Source organism: Poecile atricapillus, chromosome 1, assembly GCF_030490865.1.
Source record: "Poecile atricapillus isolate bPoeAtr1 chromosome 1, bPoeAtr1.hap1, whole genome shotgun sequence".
NCBI lineage: Eukaryota > Metazoa > Chordata > Aves > Passeriformes > Paridae > Poecile > Poecile atricapillus.
In genome coordinates, this window is record NC_081249.1 from 8,522,709 (window position 1) to 8,548,154 (window position 25,446).

General features: G+C 45.7%; 1 protein-coding gene across 1 annotated transcript in view; it reads right to left on the reverse strand.

Annotated features, from left to right (window-relative positions):
• Positions 1–24,848, reverse strand: part of TSPAN7 (tetraspanin 7) — an 81,670-nt gene extending 56,822 nt beyond the window's left edge. Inside the window, exon 1 of the mRNA XM_058856463.1 lies at positions 24,710–24,848. Within this exon, the coding sequence (XP_058712446.1) occupies positions 24,710–24,790 (81 nt within the window). The 5' untranslated portion in view covers positions 24,791–24,848. The remainder of the gene's footprint in view (positions 1–24,709) is intronic.
• Between the last annotated feature and the right edge of the window lie 598 nt (positions 24,849–25,446).

Sequence of the window (25,446 nt, forward strand, 5' to 3'; positions counted from 1 at the left end):
TTTCAGACTCAAGACCTAATTTACAGAGTAATAATAGCACTGTCACTGTACTTATCACAAAGAGCCATTTTGTCCCAGTGAAATGTGCCCTTGGAGGCATTACTGAAAAGCCTGCAGGACAGGAGGCTCACTTTCTTGTCTGGAAGAAACTTTCAGCCTGTGAGCCTGTGACTGACGTAGCTATGCACAAACTTAGCAAAATTATGTGCCCTCTTTTGCTGGTGCTCTTGCAGGGGCTGTAAATCAGCAGTGCACATTAACACCTCACCGAATGCCAGAGAGGCAAACAAGCAGGATTTTGCTTTTGCAAGATGCCATGAGCTGCTGAGAGCAGCAAAGCAAGAGCATTCTGACAGTGGTGATGGCATCTTTGGAGGGCAGCAAGGTGCCCTGCTTCCACTGTGATGTTCAGTGGAAGAGGAGGCTCTCCTCAGCATCCTTCTGCAAAAGCCTCTTGGCTTGGGCAGCTTCAGAAGCAAAAATCCTCCTTTCTGGTCTCCTGCACGAGCAAGGAGCAACTTTGAGCCAGAGATCCCTCCCGAAAGCACTCCAGAATTGGGAGAGCTCAGCTCCAAACAGACATCCTCCCAAAGAGATTTAAAACCAGACATTTGTCCAGGCAAGAGGCAATATGACAGATGCTTCATAGATTTTCTCATTGCTCCAAGTTACATTTTTGAGCCTCCCATAAGCTTTCCCTGCTGGGATCTCCACTGAAAACTTGGCTGTGAAGAGGCTGCAGCTGCATGGGACTGCACTGATGCCTGGCAAAACCCCCAACTCCAGGGCAAGGATGCAGAAACCAGAAGGAAATGTAGACACTGCACTACAGGCACTTGTGATGTGCCATTTCTCTGCTTCACACTGCAGCAGTTGGGCTTTCTGGTGCTCCCAAAGACCCACCAAACCCTGCCAATACTCTCCTTTTCTGCTTGTCCTTGGTACAACCCAACAGTATTTCTGCAGTGCCATCAGGAGTTGTTCCCAGAAGAAAATCCAAGCCAATTCTGACATGTTTCCCACAAAAGAGGTACTTTTAACCACACTGGGTACGCTACAGACAACATTTATATTTGCACAGGTTTAAACGAGCAGAGTGCAGTTTCCAGTACATGCAGATCAAGCTGTGGTAAAAATCTAAGCTTGTGACACTTGTAGGAAGGAAGGCTGGACTGATAAGTGGTGACTCAGACAAGCTGGCACTGAGGACCAAGATGACAGAACATTTAATTAACAAGTTAACTTTCTACTCTCTTAAATAATCATTACAGTCTTGCAAACATCCAAGAATACAGCATTCAATTTCTGCCTACAAGGCTGCCCCTGACATTTTTCCAAGCCTTACTTCCCTGTTTCCATTAAAAACAAGTTTACCTACTGCATCATCAGACGTTCTGCTGACAACAACATTCTGCTCTGAGCACTTCTTTGTAGCTGCAGGACGTATTAGCCAATTCCTCTGAGTCACTTCTAGCGGAGTCTCACTCTATCAGCAGCACCGATTTGTGTGAGTGTCTGTTTGCTTGGCTGCCCTCCAACCACACCAGCTTTTCTGACTAAATCTCCTGGTCCCTCTCTGAGCAAACAGGAGTCAGGAGGCTTGCAGAAAGTCTTCCTATTGGGAGGGGGACTCAGCAAAAAGGTTTCCTGAGACCTTTTTCTGAACTGACTTGGAAGAAGGAAAGGAAAATGGACAGGAAAAAGATAGAAACATGTATGTCACCATAAGGGTCTTAAAACCTTCGTCCCTTTATGAAAATCTCAACCTTCCAAATCTGGGTGGTATGTGGACTGACTGTTGTAGCATATTTCCAGAAAACACACAAGTAAAAGAAGTGGCTAAAGCTACAAAAAGGCATTTTTATGTGCTGACCTGATCCCCTAAGACACTGGATCAAAAATCTGCCCAGACAATTTGGACTCCTGTTCTGCTTTTTGGTCACCGTCTTTTCCCCACTCCTGCACAAAGCCCTTGGTTCCCATGCTGAAAAGAGATTCACCATTAGCAAATGTTAAGGACTTTTGGAAGAGATCTGGCTCCTGTTCCCCAAGATAATCCATTTGCAAGGTCAGGCAGGCCCAAGCACCCATTTTTCTCTTTGAGCATCTGCTCTCACATCAGCCACTCCTCAAACACAACGGTCCAAATTTCTCCAGCAGACACCATTTGGGTAAAATAATGAGTGTCAGTGTTTAACAACCAGATGGGAGCCTCAGATCCATTCAGACATTCAGACAGGTCCCTTGGGCTGGGACCCTTCTGCAACCCTTGCAAGAGCAAGTCACCTATTAGTTACTCAGGGACTGGTAACAGGCATTTAATTGTAATGAACAGTTTGCTGAAGGAAAGGCAGCGGTAGCAGGGCCAGGACACAAAGGAAAGAGATGCTTTCCCTCCTTCCTGGACCAGGGAACAAGAAGCTGAGATTTCCAGTGATTTAAAAGAGCAAACAGCGGCCGGTCGAAACACCTCGGGGAGCCCTGTTGTGATGGGGAAAAGGTGTCTCGGCCAGGAAAAGCAACCTTAGAAGGAGTAACTTCCCAGCAGCCAGTGCTAATTCCAAGAGCCCTGATGTGCACACAGTAGGGAGAATAGGAAGCAGTCCCGTCTCTCCTCCGTTTTCCCCAGGGCACTCTTTCCATCCTCTGCGTCTCAGCGCCCTGCGAACTCTTCCTCCCCGGAGCTTCGGGCTTGCTCACCGCATTACCATCAGCAGGGAAATCTGGGTTGTTTATTGTCCCTCCCAGGGAGGGCGATCCCGTATTAGGAGGATTAAGGTCAGCCTGCGAGCGCGTGACGGGATAATGCAGAGCACAGATCCTGCCCGCTGGGAGATGCCAGGACAGACCCCAGCATCTCTCCTGCCAGCAGCACACCCGTGCCCATCTCCCCCCGGAGCCCTGTGCTGGGATCCTCGGCCACACAGCACATGCCCACGGGGTCTGAGTGACCTCCACGGGCTGCTGGGCTTTGCTGCTCGTACCCCCTGTCCTCAGTCCTTTATGACCATCACTCAGTATTTCGGTCAAAATATACCAGCCCTGCTTTGGCATCCCCTCCATCTCCCCGGCACCCTGCAATATGCTCCCCTGTACCTTCTGAACAGCTTGTAAGCCCAGATATTGTGTAAAATGTTAAACAAATTACACTGGAAAAGTTATGAATTATTCCAGTGAAGTGGGGGGGGGGGGGGGGGGGGCGATATTATATTTATTTTCTGAGAACAGCAGCTGTTATTTGTGTCCTAAAGGAACAAGCAACCCTTCTGCACATTTTGGGAAAGCAGAATCGTGACTTTTAGATCCAATCATTCACCTCATGAAACTAAAGGAAATTTAATTTCATGCTGAATAAGGTAGCTAAACATAGACTATATTTTAAAGCACAGCAGCACCCACAGAAAAAACCCCAAACACAAAACCCCCCAAACCAAAGACTTATTTCTTGTCCAGAATATCACTTTACTGCTGACTCAGGGCAGAAACATCAAGCTATTCTTAACCAGCCTGGTCACAGTCATTTTCTTCAACAGCAAAGCAGAATTTAAGTTTCTGGATGCTCAGAAACTGCAGCTCACAGCATTTCTAGTATTTTGCAAGCAAAGCCACAGGATCCCCCTTGCACAGTGTCCTGACAAGAGGCCTGACAGTGCAAGAGCTGCCTGACATGCAAACCATGCAGGCTGTAGGCAGCCAACACAGTGTCCAGGTATCCACAGTGTGAATCTCCTCTATGCTTGTGGTTGCTTTATTTCTTTGATAACTGATGGTCCCCACCCTACTTAGATTAACCTCTCCATCATCCCTTCCTCCACTGCCTCCACCTCTCCATCATCCCTTCCTCCACTGCCTCCACTCACAGGGAGACCCCAGCCCGCAGCTCTCGTGCACTCAGGGGATGCAGTGCTGCTTTTTAGCAACCATTCTCTCTCTCCCACTCTTGTTTCACGGATGAGCAGCAGCTTTGAATGCTTGTCTTCCCTTCAGACACTTAATTACTTGATGTATTGAGAAACTACCTCTTAAAATTATTATGCAGCTCTGTATCACTGGATCTCCATCTCCCAGCATCAAAACCCGTCATGCACAATCAAGCCAAAGGAATCTTTATTTGTGGCATCACAAGGAAAGAAGAACCCTATAAATTGAGAAAACTGCTCATATTGCAGCAAGTTCAGAATGGTTGATACCATTTGTCTCAGCTTTTCTTCATTAGAGCTAAACCCACTTTTTCCAGACCTGTCTGATACTGATTTTCCACCATACCTCAATTGAGGAAATCACTCAATCTGCTCTTTCTCAAAATCCCAGCTTTATCACAGGTTCTGTACCTAGCAGCAAGAAAATAACCCTCAGTGTGGTTTTGAAATCAGTGCAAATACAGTTAATATTTAAGCAAGAAAACTTCATTAAGTAAATCTTTAGGTCTAGAAATCCAACCTGTTGTGATTCTCCTTTTCCAATCCCCCTCCCTACCTCCCCTCTAAGCTAGCAAAGCCAGCCAGAATGATCAGAATGATGGTGCACAACAGCTGGTGTTTGGTGCACAAAATAGCCCCTCCACTCCCAAACCACTCCCATTCCTGAGGGCTGTGGTAAGATTCTGGGTATGTCAGGTATCTGCTTAGCACCAATCTCAAGGTCAAAGTTTCTTTTAAGATCCACTTCCTGCAGAAAATGAGGAGTTCACTCTACCAAAGGTAACTCGAAATCCAATCATCTTCACTACACAGAGAAATACAGGGGTGTCAAGTGAGAAAAAGGAATGGAGCCCCCTTGGAGAGAATCACAGCGACCGCTGAAATATTAATGAAGCTCTTTATTTGAGAGAGTCTAAAAAGGACTTTGAATAATGCATTGCAAGCAACAGTACATCAGCACTGGCTTTTTTATCCGAGAGGCAGCTGGCATTTTAAAAATAGACAAGTTTCAACTTGATGGGGGTAGCTCACCAGCAGAGGAAATTATCCAGAAATGCACCATCATTTAAGAGAACAAAGCAGACAAACAAGCAGAACACAAAGAAAGTTCATTAGTACAAATGCTCTGAAGCAGTCCTCTTCTCTAAGCACAGACTGCCCACCATAAACTCAACTTCACTATTGTTGGGTGTCTCAACATATTCTGTCCCTTAATGTCACCACAAAAGTCTCTTTAAAGCTGCTCCGCAATAGGCATGGTCTGTCAAAGATCTAATGATTTGCACTTGTAAACAAAAGAGATGCTCTGTCCCACCCAGGCAGCTCATGAATTTCTGAAACTTGTATTTAAAAATAGGATTATTAGTGATACTGGCTTTTTAATTCAATAGAAGAAATAGAAGTGTGAGAAAATAGAATTTTGATGGGAATGGAAAGTAAGACCCTTGAAGCTTTCTCTCCTGCACATCTGACTGGGCATGAAGGCCCCAGTCCCACTGCACAAACACCTTCAGCACATGGAACAGACACATGGGGTGCAGCCAGTGAAGTGCTTGGCTGGCTGGGGGGGGTTCAGTGCTCACACTCATTAACAGCAACGTGACTGATGGACAAACAGGTTGCTGTAGCTGGCTTTGTGACAAGTCCCTCAGAAGGTGACGTAAGTTCTTCCAGCCAGAGATGTTTCCTAAGTATCCTTGATATGTACTCCCTTTTCCTGCACAAAAAGCTTTAAAGTCACAGCTTTACAGTCATACAGGCATATCCAAATGTGTGGGGCTGGATTCAAGGCACAGGTGCCCTTGTAGTGATCATGTTCATGGCCAATGGCATTGGCACCATTGATTTGTAGGTGAAAACAACTCTGAGTCTTGATGCTACCAAGAGGAACAACATGACAAAGCTGTTTGGGAAAGGGACGGATAGAAGTTTTGTATCCACACAACTGGGAATTTCCCTCCCTGCCCTCAGTGCCACGCTGCCTCCCTCCCACCAGCTCCTCTGGTTCTGCTGCAGAGACTAACCCACAGATAAAGGGGGTTTTATGCCACGATAGCAAAATGTTGAAAAGAAGCACAGGGATGTCTTCCTCTACCCATTTCCTGGGGTTCTTCTATTCCAACACAACTCTGAGATGCACAGTTCTCACAAACACCATTTCTGCTCCTACACCACTTCTCCCTTTGCCTTGCCCCATCAATGAGTGGGGTCAGTGGGGCAGCAGCTCCTCACCCTGAGGCACAGGGAACCAAAGGGGGAGCAGAGAGGGGCATGAATAGGCCCCACAGTGAAGCACCAAACCCAGTGACGCAGAAGTGAAATGCCCTAGAAAGCAAGTGAACAGGGCCATAAAACAGAGTGCCCTGCCAGCCTTATCTCCTCTTTCACTTTCCTGATTTATTCTGCCTAGCCACTTATTTTACTGGCCAAAAATTGACTGGTTGGTTGCCTCAATTACCTGTTTCCCTTTCCCTTCTCCATTAACTTCTGCCTTCCTTCTCCATACATCCCCGTTTTTCCTGCCTGTTAGCCCACCCTTTCCGCTTTGGCATCTTTGCCCACGCTCCCAGCAGGTGCAGCCACCTGTAGGAAGAAAAGCCCAAAGGAAAGACTGGAGGAATTCCTACCCCAAAGGCACTACATGTTACTATGGCCTTAGAGAAACTCTGAAAATGGCAAAAATCCCCAATGTAGCCTTGCTCCCACCCTGCACTGGGGGAAAGCAAAGGGCTGCTGCCCCACCAGAGCCACTGGCACCCTGAAACCAGCAGCATTCCCTGTCTGCTGCTGGAGGATAACACAGGAGCACATGAGGCAGCCTGGGCTCGACTTGCTTGTTTGCAAAACGAGCTTTGCCTTGCCTGGGCACGGGGAGAGACGCTTGGACACCACTAACACCACAATGTAAGCTACCCCACAGGCAGCCTGCCCACACCACCGCCTCTGGGGAATACCTGGGTGGTGCTGCCAATAATCACACGGCGAGTGAGAGCTCATCTATGCACAGAGGCACTGTGCTGTCCAGGGGGGTTTGTTGTGAACCCAGGAGAGGCACCAGCATTCACAGAGATGTCAGGAGTGCAGCCCAGTTTGCTGTCCTGACATCTCTGTGCCTGCAGGTGCCTCATCTGATTCCATTCCCCTTCATCAGCACACAATGCACCAAGGTGCATGCTTTTGCACCTCACTTCACACTTTTATTTTCCATTTTTTCACCTCCCTTCACTCCTTCCCCTCCCCTTTTTAAATGCAATGCAGCTTTTTCTTTTTTTTTTTTCCCCTTCTTTTCCATGCACACTCCTGAATGTATGAAAAAATCAAACCACCTGAAGGGCAGAGCAGGAGGCTGTGCAGGTTGTGCAGGGTGTGCAGTGCTGCCCAGGGCACAGGTGCTGATGAGGACAGGGCACTCAGCCACACAGAGCACACACAGTAAATAACTGCAGCCTCCTTGGGAGAGCATTATAAATCCCAGCTACGGCTGGCACAGGATGGATTTAGTGTGGTTGTGCTACTCAGCACTGGTATAAACCCTACATGCCCCAGAGCTGGATCTCCTGGCACTGCAGTAAAGCTGCCCCCTCTCCTGTTTTAGCAGCTCCCAAGAGGCAGATGCCCCCCAAAACATAACTCTCCCAAAATGATAAGCAAGGACAAAAGCACAAGGAAAACAGCCTGTAAATGAGGGCTTGGATCCCCAGACTGTACCACAGCCGAAAAGTCCCAGAATCTGGACTTCTGACAAGCTGGTAGAGTTTCAAATAGAGGGAGCCCTCAAAGGGGAAAGCAAGTTCTTCTAAACCAATCCAAAAACATGTGGTAAACCTTTAAACTGGGGGGTGGATGGGGGGAATAACAAAAAGAGAGAGAGGTTATTTAATCAGTTTTTAAAAGACAGGAAAAGGGGAAGTGCAGGAGCGCACAGTGTTTAGGATGAGGCATTCCCTGGGAGCAGGTCATAAAGTCAGAGGGAACCCACTGCTTCACCAAAGAAGTATTAAAAATGGGATAACTGTTTCTGCTAGAAGGATCAGAGGCAGAGTGAACTCTGAACTTTGGGATTACATCCAGGATGTTCAGTATTAGTCCTGTTGTTAGTATTTGGTTTAGATATAGACACAAATACCATTTTATCATTAAGTGTTTCAAGACAAACTCTTCACCATTTGTTTTCTACTCCTACAGCTGTGAGCCTCAACAGTGCAATCCAGGAGTACCGGTATGTCAGGAGCAAAGACATAAAAAACTCCAGTAGTGGGATATTTGTGAGCAACTATGTCCCTTCATGAAGAGAGCTCCAAAACAAACAGAGTTTTCCTTTGTTCAAATACCTACATCATCAGATTGTTACCTAAATTCTTCCAGTTTTTCCATATGAATCATCTTTCATGTATTGTTTTCTGTAACAGAAGGCATAGTAAAATATTCTGTCTCTACAGGCCTCTTCACCTTCTCTGACCAGTTTGAAATATGTAATGTGAAAATCCACATCTTCCTACAACAGGAACCAAGTAAAAACACATTTTACAGTCATTCTGTGGCTTTCTTGCCAGTTTCAAAGTCAGGTAAAAAAATCACGGTTCATTGTAACAGTGAGGTAGTGAATTGCTTTTTCCTTCAGCAGTGCCTGCCAAACCCATACCAAAGGAACCTGCCAATTTCTATCTGTCTGCAGCACTGATTTATGAGGTCAAAGTATTATGATAAAGATCTTTTTTTCTGTTGACTTGTGATATACACACAGATCTTTGAAAAAGAGAGAAAGGTCCCACCTTCTGGTGGCACCAAATTCTGGTGTGAAGTTTTGGGAGGAGGGTGGCAGTTAACTTTAGAATCTGTGTAAGTTCTACAGACCTTACATCATTTCTTAGGTAACCTGGCATGTCCATCAAGAAGAAATTTTATATATAGCAGCCTGTGGATGAGTAGCAGCCAAACTGCTGTGCAATAGGTATAGTCTTGTCTATGGAATAACAGCAGAAGAAACTTCCTCCCCATCTAGCTCCTGATCTCCCCACTGGAACAAGGGGAGAAAGAGCAGGTTCCTGCTGCTATAGAGACACCTGGCCTGGACCAAAGCCATTTGTTAGTGGTTTTCCACCCCCTCCTTTCTCATCAAGCCACTAACAAATTAATGAGCTATTTCTCAAGAGCAGAGCTTAAGGAGGGAAGTGCAAGGGAGAGTTACCATTAAATACTTTGATCCCTTCAGCAGCTTAGGTACAAAAGCAGGTGCTCCCTCCTTTGCTGTTCTCCAGAAGGAATGCCATGGGACTCCACTCCAGAGCTAACAGGAACAGGAGAACCAGAGAATACCCAGCTACCATCTCCATCGAGGGTAAATGCATTTGACTGTTCTGCACAGCTATGTATTCCATATCTCCTGGAGAAAGTGGGGATAAACTTGTTTTTCCTTCCCTTGAATGACCAGCAATGTGTTTCTAGTCCTGTCTCCACACACAAGGTTGCTGGTGAAAAAGCTTTCAAGTGAATACAGAATCTGGCTTTACCCTAGATCCAAGCAAGTTTGTGTTCATGGGCCAGGGGGAGAGGAGGAATTTTCAGAGCTTTACTTGGTTTCCTCTTCTCTCCCAGGGCATTTTAGAAGCATTCCTCACGGATTTTTTCCTGACACATTGCCAACATTTTCTGCTTATGCTCAAAGGACACCCATCGAGACAGCAGGAGCCACAGTGATGTAGCACTAGGAAAGTGCAAAATTCATAAGGCAAGTTGTGAGATAAATCCTTCCAGGCCAGGCTTGGCTTGCTCAGCTGCCCAAGGATAAGGGCATATCCTGACAGGATTGCCTTAGGTTATCTTCCACATCATTCTCTGGGCAGCTGTAATGTGTTTGATCTACTACAGGTTATTATCCTGCTGGTGAGAATAGAAGTCAGAGGGTGGTGAGGCACTGGAAGAATTTGCACAGAGAAACTGTGGCTGCCCCAGTCCTGGAAGAGTTCAAGGCCAGGCTGGGTGGAGTTTTGAGCAACCTGATCTAGCAGGTGGCATCCCTGCCCTTGGTGGAGGATTGGAATCAGAGGATCTTTCATGTTCCTTCCAACCCAAACCATCCTGTGATTCTATGACTGCATCATCCCAGGACTGACACAAGCTCTAGCTGCTTATACAAAGCAAGGACTGCTTAGCCTCTGTCTATGCAGGGGAAGGAAAAGGATTTAAATGTCAGAACCAAATGAAACTGAAAGCTTCTAACAACAACAAAAACAAAACACAAAACAAAACAAAAAAAAAGCAAAAATAAACCCCAAAAAACCCCACCCTACAAAGTAATGAATTATCAGATATGACTGTCTGATAGTGAATTTTTCAGTAAGAAGTTTCTTACATTTTTATTCATGATGTGTCTTACTGTCAAGAGAAGACAGGTACCAATATACAAGAGTCCTCTGACTGGCCTCATGTGCCAAATTTTAATAATGTGACCATGTCTAGGATCTCTTGGCATTTTCTTTATGGCACGTGGATAAACAGCCGATATAATACAGTACACAAAGCAAAGGTGGCTGTGGCTATGCCTTGGCCACCTTAGCAGAATCAAGGTTTGGCCTCCACAGACTGTGTTTAAGGTCACAGCTTTCTTCATTAATGCTTTTCCCCTGCCCCCTTGGAGATGTGAGCACTGCTACAGATGAAAACCAGGTGGAAGCACAAGGGATGCTGCCAGCCCAGTGTTAGGAAGAAACTTTCCCAGAACACGAGCTCTGCAAGGCAGCCACTTTCTGACACATCCCCTTCTTCTCTTTGGCCTTTTGCCTATCAAGGTACCCAAGTGTTTTAGTGCCGGAGCAAGCTAGAGGAGGAAATACTGATCAAACTATTGATGATTAATTCTGGTTTTCTTCCTTCAGTTTTGCATTAGTTACTCCATTTTCAGGCCATCCTGTGGCAGAGCACACATGGAAGGAAGACTACATCATGGACCTGGCTGCTCTCTTCTGTGTATTTTCTCACACAGTACTTTTGATTACGGGATAAGCAAAAAAAAACCAAAAACAACCCAAAAACCCTAGCAAGCACAGTGATTTTATCCAAGAAGAGGTATAATTTCAATATTATTGATCTAGCCCAACATGAACTTGATTTTCACATATGCCAAGACTTGGAATAGAGAATACCAAAAATCAGATCTCCACAATTCCAGTGCCAGCTGTGCTTCCTCCTGGGAAGCATTCATGATGCAATCCAAAACACATATGTAGATAACACTGGCTCCTACCCCTGTGATCCTTCCTGTCCTCGCTAGCTTGGGCCATCTGTTACTGCTTAGCAGGCAGCCCCACTAGACACTTGATTGGTACGACTTGCATGAAAAGTATGAAATAAACTGCCAGGAAAAATGGCATTAAGAAGTCTTTCCTAAGCAATTTACCATTTGAAAAGTGTAATTTAAACTGCACCACATAAGGTGATAAAAGAAAACAAAGCATGAACTAAACCACAGAGCAATCTCTGTCCCTACATGATACCCACTCATGGGGAAGGAGAAGTGGGAAACAGAAATCATGCTGTGGCTAACCTGAAAATTCTCTCTGCCTAAAAGCAGCATGGTCCAGGAATGCCGGAGAAATTAATTACCTTCTGCTGAGTCCCTGCTGAGCCCTTTGCCCTCTTGTTCACCAAGCCATAGGAGAGGATAAGAACAAAACAGTGACTGCTCTAAGCTGTTCTGCCGTGCTCTCAGCCTGACCAGCTGGGCAATAGCCATTACAGGGGATTTTAGATAGAGCTGCACACGGCCATCGGAAGAAAACCAGCCTGTCATTCACCCACTCAGAGTCAAGATGCACGCTAGGATGAATGATCAGATCTTTCCATGAGCTGTCACCGCCTACACCCACCAAACACCAAAATACACCTTAATCCAGGCTAGTGAAAAGCCTTAATTTAACTCTGACACAAAACCAAGAGCATTGGCATTAATTTCTTCCAGAAGGGTCTCGCTGGGGTGTGGGAGAAAGCACAAGTTACAGAATAGGCTCTCAGCATGAACAAACTCCCTTCTACTTGAAGAAATCCCCAAATTAAAAGTTTCCTCCGAGCAGTAAGTTACCTGATATCCTTTTCCTTATAACATGTTCTAGCCTTAAATGACAGCTTGGGAAGCCCCCACTGTCCTTCCCAGCACAGCCTCTGCCCCAGTAGGTGCTAGTGCTCTCTTCCTGTGCTAAAGCAGAGTCCTGAGAGCTGCATCCCCACACAAAGCGTTCTTTTTAGCTGCCTGATTACAATTTTTCAAACAAAACTGCTAATAATTCTTTGCAGCTGTCATAATATCTACTGCATGAGTGAACTAGAGAGAAACCCTTCTGGAGTAAGGAGTCAGTCCAGTTCCTAGAAGCACTTGACAATTCCGCTCACAAAACCTGGCAGAATACACAAATGACAAAATTCTGCATACTGGTCTTTAACCAGAACTCCTCATTAGCAAAATCTTCCTCTGTATCTTCATGTCTGCAGCAGGGTAAAAGTAAGCAAACCACCTGGAGGTCACCACTTAAACCTGATCCTGCTTGCCACACTTGGAACATACCCTGGAGATAACAGATCGCTGGCACTCAGCACAAAGAGGGCGAGGACATTCTTAATCAGGTACACCAAGTCTCCTCTCCACGGGGAAGTGTGTCAACATGCCTGTGCCCCAGTCAGATGATCTTCCAAAATAAAGGTGGATATCCATCTACAGAAAAGTGAAGCTCTTTTCCTGAAGAAATACTATCCTCCCCTATGCCCTGCATGACAGGAATTTTTTCCCCCCAAAAAAGGGCTTGCCTGATCTGTGAAGTCAGGGAAGTTGTGTGGATCATTCCCAGCTGTGGAAGCCCACTCACCTTGGGGCTTGCTCTCATGCACCAGCAGCTCTGCTCCCTCTCCCAAGGTATCTGAAAGGATTTTTCAGAGCATTGTCTGTGCAGCTTCAGAATAAAGAAGCATCGTGGTGTATCAATTTCATAGCTCAGGTACAGCCAGCTGCTCCATCATAATCTGTCTTCACAAGCAGTATTCATTGGACTTCTCAGAAGCATTCCCATACTCTACAAGCAATATAAAAGTAACCTGAATTTTTATTTCAGCTTGCTACTCCTGCAATTGAAGTAAGATTTCAAAGTGAATGCTGCAACATAATAATTATTACAGTTAGGGACTTAAAATAACTAACTCACAGCTGTACCACATCTTAGACATACTGCCTGACTTGCATCAGTGGCTGTGTCTTATCAAATGGACATGCCAACTATTATTTTTTAAGGACTACCGCTGGTAAATAAATCCAAAGGTTTAGTGTTATCATAAGTAATTACACAGTGCTTCTTAAGAACAGAGAAAATGTAACATACAGCTATCGATGTTGTAAAAAAATCCCATCTTATCAATATACTGCGTGCAGCCAGGGTCCATTTTCTTCTGAATTTAATCCAAACAACATGCACTCTGCATGTCAGCCATAATACTCAGCATTTATTCATCCACCAGCTGACTCAGTGATCTCGCACTACACCATCTCATCAACACAGAGACAAGTCTTTTGCTCTTGTGTTCTTTTAGTTAAGGGTTTGTTTTCATAGAAACTGCAAAATTTTAAACACGATTTTACCTCTTTTAGGCTCCATCTAAGCTTCAGTGGGACCACCACACCAGAGGATCACATATCTTCTTGTAAAATGATGTTATGCTGCAAAATCACGGGGTAACCAAAGCAAGTCTAGAGACCAGAGGCAGAATTTAACTTGACAGAGAAAGGGGAAGAAAGTTTATTCTGTTGAGATATCCAGCACACAAATGAATGATAAACCCTCCCAACCACATGTCTATGGGAATTCTGTGGAATCCAAGCCAGAGTAAGTGTCTGTTTCACAGAACATGAATATTAAGCACAGGTGAGTTTCAAAAACCATTGCCTGACTGCATAAGACATTTTGGTCATGTTTGTTTCCCACTGAATTTAAGCAGAGCAAGATGATGTTGTAAGACATTTTACACCTTTCATGTGGACCAAGCTGAGTCCAACCACATGTGCCCATCAACCAGAGCTGGTGTGATTCTTCTTGACATGTTGTTTTATTTCATATTATTTTGCTTACCAGTATTGTACTAACATATGATGGAGAGCAAATATGTTTTCAAAAGGGAAATTTTAGTGAGCCCAGACTTGGGCTTGGGGCACAGCTGATAAGCTGGTTAATGGCACTAGAAGAAAAACTGGGTAATTGTCTGCTCCTCACTGATGAGATTGCTCTTACTCTTATATCATTAATAACTTGATTGATCGCTCAAGAGCTAAGACTTAGCATGAAATTCTTCTCTACATCCTTCAGATTTAGAGGTCTGCAATCTTAAATATTTTTCATATTCAATAGTGCTGGAAAAAATAGGAATTAATTTTGGTCTAACACCTGATATGACACTGGAAATTAAGTGAAATTAAGAGAAGAAATCAACTAAATTGTTGTGGTTCAGTTATATTCTTTATCATTTGGGGATTGCATTGCTCTAGGGAACAACCAAGCTCCTTGCTTTAATACTGGATATTCTTCATGGCACAGGGATTAATCCTGTCTGGTCCCTCAGCAATCTGAGGTCAGTGAGCAGAAGGGAAGGGAACACATTAAATCTGATACTTCTGTTAAAAAATAGCTATGGTGCAGCACACTCAGGTTTCTGTACAACAGGGACCAGGTTTGTTTTGTATTAAAGAGTATTACATGCATATCATGCCAGCTCAGAATGCCTCACAGAAACTGAGGCAACTTTTCCATATCATTCTGATCAATTCCATGGGCTGAAAATTCTCTCTGACACAGACATACCTATTTTGAGTACAACCATTTTGTCACAAAGCAGCTAGCTGTTGCTGTTGCTTACAAAACACAAATGTCCTGGGAGTGGGAGGTTTTATTTTTGTTGCTGGTTTCGGTTGAAAATTACACAAGAGCTGCATGAAATACTGTTTATTACCACACAGGCTGGTCCAGCACATCTCCTGCAGTTTGTAATTTCACCGGCTGGGGAGCACAGAGGGAGAGCTCACCCCACAGCTGCCTGGCAGTGCTCTCGTGCTGGCCAGGAGGCTGCTGGCTGTCCCCTGGCTGTGGCAGGGACCACCTTGCATGGGACAAGGAGCAGCAGCCCTGCCTTGCACGTCTCTCTGGTGAGGATGCCAGTAAACACAGCTGATAGTGGGTGAAGTCAGTGCTGAGCAGGGCACAGAGGGCACTGAGCTGCCCTTTCCATGCTGGGAGGATGCCCAGTGAAAACATCCCTTTGAAGTTGGAGACCAATAGGGAAAGGTTTAAAAAGGAGTGTTTATTTCCATAAGGCCACGGGCAAAACCAGCAGTTGCCCCATCCTGTCAGTGAGAGTTTTGCAGGAGTTCTCTGAAAGCTGCACAGACATCCTGCACACACTCAGTGAATGCAGCAAGGTCACGCTGCCTCCTGGAAAGGCTGTTTTGTGTCCCCAGTCCTACCTGCCATGACTGAAATAAACCTGTAAGGTCTTGTCTGTGAACTACATTTTTTTTCTTTTTAAATGATGTGACCTTCTGTTGGAAAATCTTGATTCTATCCCTTTGCATCAGCTTCTGTTTTGTGAGAACAGGAAGCAAGGAATATACTGATATGCTCCAGGAAATAACAGGGAAGCATTCCTGAAAGTCAGCTCTCCAACACTGTGAGGTCCTGTTTCTTTCTTCAGGAGGTTTTAGATCACACTTGCATAGAAAAAAACCAAAACCCTGAAGACTGCAGATGATGCACAGATGGCCTATAGGTTATTCTGGGACAAGAGAGATCAATTTAAGCCTCTAGATTATTTGACCCACACAATTTAACTCAGAGGTTTTTCTGAAGTATACTGGAAAGAGGAACTCAGTTCCAGGTAACACTCAAGCCAACCTAAACATTTATAAGCAACTGCACACTGGATCAGCTTTAACTGACTCAAAGATTCAGCTACACAAAAAAGGAGCTCTAGCACAGCATCAATGACATGAAAACAGAGGAAATTTGAAAAAAAATAAATTCAAAAACATGCAATAATATCAGCTGCTGTTTTCCTCTACGACATTATTTTGCAGGTAAATTGAATCATGCTCTGTCTGCAATCAGTGCACGCCACAGAGCAATAAATGCTACATCCAGCACAGGGCAGCTGCACCAGTGAAAATGAACCCAGCCATAGGAGAGCATCGAGGTACTGAGGGTAACCTCTGTATTTATTTCCTTTCTTTGTTTTCAAAGGGAAACAGACATGCACTTAATTATGTTTCCATTCCAAGCCTAATTAGAGCCAGTTAGATGTTAAGTACTATTGAAGTGAAACAGGAGGATTGAGTTTCTATCTGTTGTTCTGTTAATGCATCCCTGGAAAGTGTCTTCTATCTTAACCTGTGCACCCAAGAATGAAAGGCACAACACGTGTGGCACATTTCTGGTGTGCTGTCTTTTGATGCAGTGGTGGCCACAGCAAGTTGTACTAAAAACGCTTTGGGCAGGAGATTATTAAGGAAGACAACAAAAATCATGGTTCTTCATTGCAGGAAATTTGCAGCAATCCTCTATCTCAAATACCTTTTGGAATTGACTGGGACATGTTTCCATAATCTGTTTACAGTGTCCTCCACCTTTTCTTTGGTTGAGGTCACAGCAGAGTATCTGGACAAGCCAAGCAAGCTGCACACTGCCATGCACCTTTGTATTATCTTCAAGCATGGACAAAAATCCCAGTCCAGGGATGTATATCCTGTCCAGGATAAAAGTCCCAGTCCAGGTGTATATCCTTGCAGGCTACATGGGCCTGCAGACCCCAGGTCCCCATCTCTGCCAGACTTTCACCTGTGGCTGGGCTCCAAGCCCCAGACACAACCTCGAAGCCTTGGTACTGCCCAGCTGGACTGATGCATGCCATGACACAACCATAAACTACGATGCCACAAACTAGCCTCAGTTTCAAGTCCAGATACAAAAAAAACAGAATTTCATTGCTACTTGGCATATTCAGGAAATTCTCATTTCTTTGAAAACTTCATTTATTTTAGAATTTCCCAAATCACTAAGTTTCTATCATTAAGAGGACTACCTCCATGAAAAATGTCAGGTTTTGATATAGCTCCAATTTACTTTCAGAAACATACAAAATGAACAATTCTTCATATTCTTTTGCCAAAAAGTGCTAAAAGGAGTTCTCCAAACACTTTGAAGTTGCTTCCACATAGAGGCCAACCCATGAGAAACTCCATTCAAATAATAAATGTTTTTAAAACTTAACAAATCAGCATGGCCAAACTGAATCTTCAGTTGCAGAAGATGTCCTCAGGTCCTTACAGTAAGAGTTTCTCGTGTGCTGAGTTGCAGACATGCTTTGCTGGTGGCATTCAGTGCAATTTGCTGTTCCTGTGTACTGCATTCTCAGAAGCAGTGCCCCTAATAGGGTCAGGAAGAAGATCCTGAGGAACTTGTCAGCTTCACTGGTGGATTCAGTCCTGTGGCAGCAGCAGGTCTGAGCCCATCATTTCTGTTCAGAGGCATTAAGGCACTGAGTGGTTATGTGGGTCAGGGGCTTCCGTCTCTTCCCAGTTTTAGGGAAATGCGAGTTTACTCTTACTATGATATTTACAGGGTTTCACTCTCTTTCCTCCTCTCCACTTCTCTGCAGCTCCTTATAATCATACCAACCTTTTCCTTAGGTCAGCTCCCTAAATCCAGAGGCTTCTGCAGATTAAGTCCATCACGTCATTATTCACCCCATCACATTCTCCTAGCAATTAAACTCTTAAAAAAGACCCTTTTTGAATATAATCACAAAAAAATAACATTTCAGTTTGATCCATCCAAATCCACATTCAGCCCAAACCAAACCCAACCTTTCCTCAAAGCTCTCAGCAAACATCTCCTAATAATAAATGATGGCAAGACAAAATTTCAACCTTCTGCTCAGCCCAGGCTGTTGGTGAATGTGGTGAGTCCTGCCTGGCTTCTGGGAGAGGGTCACTGCCAGTATCACACAGTGCCCAGCCACCAACTGAACTCAGCACAGAAATTCAGGGACATGAGAAGAGCAAGAAACAGAGAGGGAAGTGGGGCTGCCTGCTTCTTTTAAAGATTTTAGCACTGTCCCCAGAAACACAGAGATGATAAAAGCACATGTAGAAAACATCTTGCTAAACACTACGTGGAAATTCCAGCAAAATTAATATTGACAGCATTAACTTCCACTCTTCTATTACAGCTCTTAAAAATCCTGTGTCTTCCTCCCAGAGCTCAAAGAACCAGCTCAGCTATGAAGCAACAATAATCCAGTAAGACACAAGTGTGCCATGCTTCAGAGTCCCTTCAGTGCAAGGGAAATTAAAATGCTTCCCTCTCCTAACCCAGAACTGTTATAGAGACAGAACATTTCAACCATCTGCCCACCACTGTGAGAGCTGAGATGGAAAGAAGCCTGCCCATGTGAAGGATCTCTTCTCTGAGAGGTGATTAAATGCTAATTAATAGAAATGAGCCTAAAAAAGTAACATTATGCAAATAAAAATGGCCATACAATATCTGTCATCTGCTCCCCACAGTCGCTTCTGCAGTCCTGCATTTTATTCTAAAGATTCAGTTGCCAAGGTTTGCAAGGCACTGAGATCAACAGGGCTGAAAAGTGCAAATTTGGTGGCTGCAGGACAGCACTACAGCAAAGCCAGCATCTCTGTAACAAGCATCACCGGGCTTAAACAGCATGTGAAAGATTGAAGGAGATGTTTCTGCAAGCTCACATGCACAAAGAGCCTTTCTAGATATTCATCTATTAACTCAGTGGCACGTAAATTTGTAGGACAGTTGCAACAACAGAAGAAATAATGATAAAAATCCAGAGATGGAGACAACTAACGGTAGCAGGTAACCTAATTTCCCTCCCTGACAGCACGGGGAATTGATAAATAGACACACAATCAGAGATAAAATCAAATTATTGGATCCATTTTGAATTCCCTTGGTTTACCTACGATAATTGCCTCCATTTCCTTGACAAGCAAGGCTGAAATGAACCAGCATCCAAGGACTCTACCGCTGTTTTCATGGAAAAGTGCTAACAAGGCCTTCCCAGTACCTTTCTCTAGAATTTATATTTACCCTGTTTACACAACAGGTTGCTCAGAGCACGAAGGAATGCTGAACAGCCAAATGTTTACTACACATACAGTGGTACTCCCCCACAGCCTCACCCCCTTCCCTGTGAAAAACAAGGGCTCCTGCCACTGCTTGGTTGTGAATGCATCCGATGCCTTCCCAAACAGAACTGAAACAACTTCCAAATCACTCTCTATCCCCCTTCATCAGTCCAAACTGACCCATTAATGTGAAAATGTCACCATCCTCAAACTACAGAACTGCCCTGATGCAAACTCCAAGGTCAAGGGGTTGAGATGCAAGCATAGCTCCACAAACAGAAAAGAAGGAGCATTTAGCCTAGAGCAAAGTCAATTATTCCATTAAATGAGGTGTAAAATGCTAATTTGTACCAAACCCAGACGATTTTCAGAACATGAAAAATCCCAGTCAAAACCCCACTAACTGAGCCAATCTGGGTACACATCCCAAGAAGGAACTTAGAAAGCTGACTCTGGAATTACGGTTTCAAACACCATCTAGCCTTTTTATTATTTTTTATTGTTTTATAAAATCCAGTTATTTATTTAGCCAACAGAATTCACCTTGGGCTATGCTCACTAGAAACACTATTATCTTTAATCTTTCATGTATATCATTGTGAGAACAGAACAGGAAACAACTGACTTAAGGAGGCAACTTCATGAGGTTTGTGCCTGAATAATGGAGCGCTTCAAATCTGTCATGACTGGGGGATACCGTGCATTTCTGAGAGCTTGGGGTTTTTTTTGGGATTTCAGGTAACTGCATATGAGTAATAACACTTCTTTCTAAAAGTATAGCAATGTTGACTTTACAATCAAATGGAACCACTAAGAGATTGAGCAATCTAAGCCACATGGGAAAGCTAAAAATTTCCCAAAATATTTCCTTTAAAACCATCTGCCAACATATATTTTAAAAGAATTAAAATAAAAGCAATACAGGCATAGTAAGAGGTATTAAAAAGACCAGAAACATGCAGGAACCAATGCAGAAGCACTGGAAAGAAGATTTGGGGAGAAAACCAGTTATTTCAGCAGCCCAGCTGGACACTTACAGGGGAGATGAGTAATGCCGCTAGTAACTCAAAGGGACATGCAAATCTAATCCCACATTATAATGCACAGCTCAGATGGCTGCATTTGAGGATGGGTCAGGAGTTGAGCCATAAATCTGTGTTTGCTCAGAGCAGGCTGCCACACTCACTCTGTGTATTGGTCATTTCTTGGAAAACAGCTTTGTGAGCCCCTGGAATGGCAGGGGAATGCCCCATCCACCCTCCTGCCACAGCAGGAGCTGCCTGTCCCAACAGCAGAGCCACTCGCAGCACCCAAAAGTGACCTCCTTTTGGGGGAATTCTGAGAAGATGGAAATGGGAGGGGCACTTCATAGCAGACACCAAGACTTCCCACACCTCCCATGTCAGAGGGGCACTGAGCCCATCATCCTTCACGGGGCCATCTGCAGGCCCCCTGACCTCCACACCAGTGACACCACATTCCCAGAGGAACTGGCTAAAAGAAGAGGAACCATGTGAAAACATGCTATTTCAACCTTTTTTAAGATCACAGCCCTGGTGTGGCCTCACAGCCAATCAACCCTCACCTGCCCCACTCCTCTCCTGCCACCTGCTGCCTTCCAAGGGGCCACACCAGGATGCACAGGTCTATTTTCGAAGCAATAACAACTCAGAAAACAAAACTACCACTAACTGTGTGTAGCTCCCTTAGCTCTGATTTTGTCACATTGCCAAAGACACACCAAGTTCTAAGAACCTAATGTAGACCCCAAAAACTTCTGAAGATGCCCTCCAGATCAGTGACCCACCTAGGACCGCTATCTAAACGGGAACTCTGCTTACACGCTTTCATTACATTAACTGACAGCAAGAAAAGCCAGTTCCAGCAGGACAGCACACACAGAGTGTGTCTCACTTATTTGAGCACTGAGTGTCTCACAGGGCTTAGGATCAGAAAGTAATCACTTTGCTACAGTGCCTGTTTGGGGCAACAACAAGCTTTGCATGGAAGACCCATTTTCCTCAGCTGTGTAACTTTAAGGACAAGTGCATGCAACCTTAAAGCTCCTTCCCAAAACACACTGAGGCAGACAGTTCATTTGCTAGCAAAATATATTTAGAAGGCTACAATGAAATATTAATTATACACGTGTTTTAAGACCAAAGGTTATTTAAGTACTAGAAAATACAAGGTACTGAGGGGTGCTTCAAGGTTTCTCTCTCCTATAAAAAATTCACTTAGAATTCTAATCCAAAATTCATCTTCTCTTAAAAACAAGCCAAGCTGTATCTCGGATTTCTATGCAAGCAATTTATGATACCCAAAAGGAAAAAATAAAAATAGCTAACAACCAAGCAGAGCTTTTATCGCCTTTTTTTAATCTACTAGTTCCAAACCAGATGCATTCAGTACAGAATTCTGATTAGGAAAAAAATGGCTGTTGAATTTTTATTACTATGTCCCTTAAGGACCTAAAGTGGTAACCTTAGGCATTTAATGTGTTCTATGAATAACAATACCTATGAGCACACAAAAAGCTTGTTATCTCTGTTTATGGAATTTTTTTACAATGTTGATATATTTACGGAAAGAAGTTGGGAAGTATGGTGAGGGGGAGGAGAAGAAGCTATCAAAATAACAAATTACATTAAACAAAACCTATTTGGAAAGGAACAAGCTACAGAGTGTGAAATTTGAATGAACTGTGTCTCCTCATTATGGTCCTACAGCTCCCATGAAATCTGCAGCCTCATTTAATGCTTATACTAAAATCTTCACCTATACACATCTGTCCCACAGATACAAATGCAATTCATATTTAACCCTGACAAAAGTATCACTTGCCAGGGGATCATGCTGCATACACAGACTTTCTTATTTTATAAACAACATGAAACACACAGAAGTCCTTCATGATGGTTCAGAACAGCTCACTGGATGCAAAGAAGCATCTTCTCCCACTCCCTCACATCTGTAACCACCTGACCCAACAGGCAAAGGGTTGCCACCACACACCACCCTGTCACAGGACGAGTTTCTGCCTGGTGTTGTGTCTCAACTCCATTCCCACAGCTAGGAAAAAACCCCATACAAACTGCAGCTAAGCAACGCAGAGCTTTCTCCTTCAGAAATCAGCTTACAACCTCTCCAAAAAATGTGGGAAAGCCGTCAGAATAAAAATTTACAAACCAGCCATTTGTGGCGCTGGCACTGTTTCCTTCTGGTGTTTAGATAAGTCCAAGAAATAAATTTTTAAAATAGTTCCTCCAGTAGAATCTTTCCCGTATTTTCAGCCCTAAGAATTCACAAGGACTCAAGTTGTGTTACACTGACTCTGGAGCCAGCAGCTTCTAACAGTACAAAAATCACCTCAGAAAATAATGGAGGTGAGGGGTTGAGGGAAGTCCATTCATCCCTCAGCTCTCCAACTTGCCTGAAAAAAAAGAAAATGAGCATACAGCCAGAGCACACCATGTTTTTGCTCTCCTCATGGCAATAGCTGCATCCTGCTCCAATTTATCCTAAACAGATCCAGAGCCCAGAAAGGGGACAAAAATGTGAATTAGTTTTTGTTCTTCCTTTTAGCACAGAAGAACTGATAAAGACTTAGCATCTGCTGTCAAATGCTCTGGACCTTTACCAAATCCTTTTCTGCCTTCTCCCACTGAGACCTGCCTAGGTGTCCCTAGGCTGGTGCCTTGAGAAACCAGATGCAACAAGCATGTTCTTCATTCTTCTTTGATCATAGCTGCAGGATTCTTCCTCCAACCATTGATTTCCTCCTTCTTTTCCAGGCTCAGGGAAAAGGACAAGCAGAAACTCCGGCAGCCGTCGAATGTTAGGTAACTGGAAGAGTGGGCCATGCCCTTGGAGAAGATCAGGACACACAGGAGCCTGACCCACACTTCAGAGGAAAAGAATTTGCAGCAGAGCATCCCACCAGCAGAGCTGCGCTGCTGGAGCCCAGACTGGAGCTCAGCTGTGTTATTTACCCTACGAGGTCCCAGCTGTCAACCTGGCCTGGCATCACGACAGCCTACGGCACAAACGGCCTCAGCCAGCTGCTTGGCTCAGTGTACAATTCTCTCTTTTTAAATGAGATTAGCGTTGGTGAAATGTGCTAGCTCAACGGGCATGCTGATCCAAGTCCTCTGTTTATTCGGGCTACAGCAGATATAACAATCACTTTAAAAAAAAAGATGCAATTTTAAAAGATGCCATGAATTCGCCTGAGCTCCTGCAGTTGCTCCCTCATCACAGGATGAAGAGAGGTTTCTTACAGATCCACAGAGAACTGAGGACTGGAAATGATGAACCTTGAAACTGTGGTAAGTATATAAACTTATCCACCTACCCTCTTGAGACTAATGCGAAGGACCTACTTGCCAACAAAAAATCCAACAAATGATTCTGGTTTCCTATCCATTTCGGTCATCAGACACATCTGCTGCCACCAAAATTATTAAAAACAAAGGCGGGGGGTGGAGATGTTAAATATTGGTGGGGGGTGCGAGGGGGCCAGTAAAGTACTGCCATAAGTGTGGATAAGCAAAATGCGTTTTGGTTATGCTTTGAAAGAAATAAACGAAAGCCTCTGGAGTTAAAGTCGAAACAGCTAAAATCCTATGTTCACTGTAAGGATGTGAAACGTTATTGCCATGAATAAGCAATTCTTTGTTTAGAATGCCTTTTTAAGCAGAAAGATGAAGATTTGAGTCCCCGTGTTTCACTTTCCACAGCACAAAGCTACCGAAGCGGCAGAGCACAAACAGCTCCCCTGGCTGGGAAGTGACAAACGCGCCTCAGTGCTCTGTGCCCATGATGTGCGGAGCAGCTCTCTAACTGCACGCAGCGGGGCCATTATCGTGTGTTGTCACCGTGTGCCATTAAGAGGTCTTTAACCTGCCGATCGCCGCCGCGATCCGCGGCTCCTGCCGGGGATCTGCTGAGTAACAGGCCGGGGCGCTGCGAAAACCTCCAGCCCCCGGGGTCGCCTGCAAAACGCGGCCGGGCTGCCCGTCAGGCAATCGCGGCAACTCAATTAATGCATCTGGGTCAGGAAAATGGTTTGCGGGAGCCGGAGCCCGGTTACGAAACGCGGGCATCGCGGCGGTGCCGCGGCCAGGCTCGGGCAGCCCCGCTGCGCGCAGGTACCGGCGCCGCTCGGGGCGGCATCGCCCGCGCCCCGCCGGCGAACGCGGCTGCGGCGGGCACCGGGGACACGCTCCGGCCGTGCCGACACGGTCCCGCAGTGCCGATACGCTCCGGCCGGCCAGGGGGGCGGCGGGGAGCGGCCAGGCTATGGAGGCTCTCGGGGAGACCCCCGCAACTTTCCCCCGCGGGGGCTCGGGGGGGATGTGCTCGCCGCGAGAGGAGGCAGAACCCATCGTTTTTTATAGGCAGATATGTGTGCACATACATGTGTGAGCTCATGTATGCATGTGTGCGTGCACGCAGGTCTGTGTTCGGGCGGACGTGCCCCGTCCCCGCTCGGCCGGCGGTGCCGGCTGCGGAGCCCCCCGAGCCCCCCGGGCCGGGCAGGTGGGGCCGGGGGGAGCCGGGCCGTGCCCAGCGCTGCCCGTGTGCCCGCGCCGCGCCGCGCCGCACTCACCCAGAACACGAAGGAGTAGATGATGAGGAGGGTTTTCAGACACGTTATCACGGGTTTGGTCTCCATTCTCCTCGATGCCATAATACTGAGATCCCGGCTGCAGGCTGGGCGCGGGAGGAGGCGGAGGAGGAGGGAGGGAAGGGGGAGGGAGAAGGGAGCGGGGGGGCGGAGGGAGGTGAGCTCAGCTCCCGGCTGCCGCGGCCGGGCTCACCGCGCCTCCTGCTGCTGCTGCTGCTGCTGCTGCTGCCCGGGGACCCCCGCCCCAGGGCAGCGCACAGGGGGCTCGAACATCATCTGCGGGGGGGCGGCCGCGGGGGTGACATCTGCTGGAATATCTCGGGGACCGGGGGGGTTGAGGTGTTGAAAGATGAGGTTAAAGGCACCCCCCGGCCGCCCCCTTTTCTCGGGAAGGTGCTCGCAGGCGTTGCTTGGGCTGCCCAGGGGCTCGGGGATGGAGGCGCTGCATGGTCGGAGCTGCAGAGGGAATTGTCCGTACGGGAGAAAATATCTTTCAGTGTCACGATTAAAATGTGTGTTCCTGCGCAAGCTTCAAAGGTCTGGAGACCGCAGCAAGGGCAAGTAGCACAGGTTTGACGGTGCTCCGATTACAGCCAGGCTGTACCTAAGAGCTCTGCACCGAAGCCATTGGAGGGAGCGGGGCTCCTGCAGCTCTCCGCCTGTGCCTCTTGTGCAGCTCCAGTGCAGGTGACTGTGTGGGGGCTGTCGGAGCTGTGACC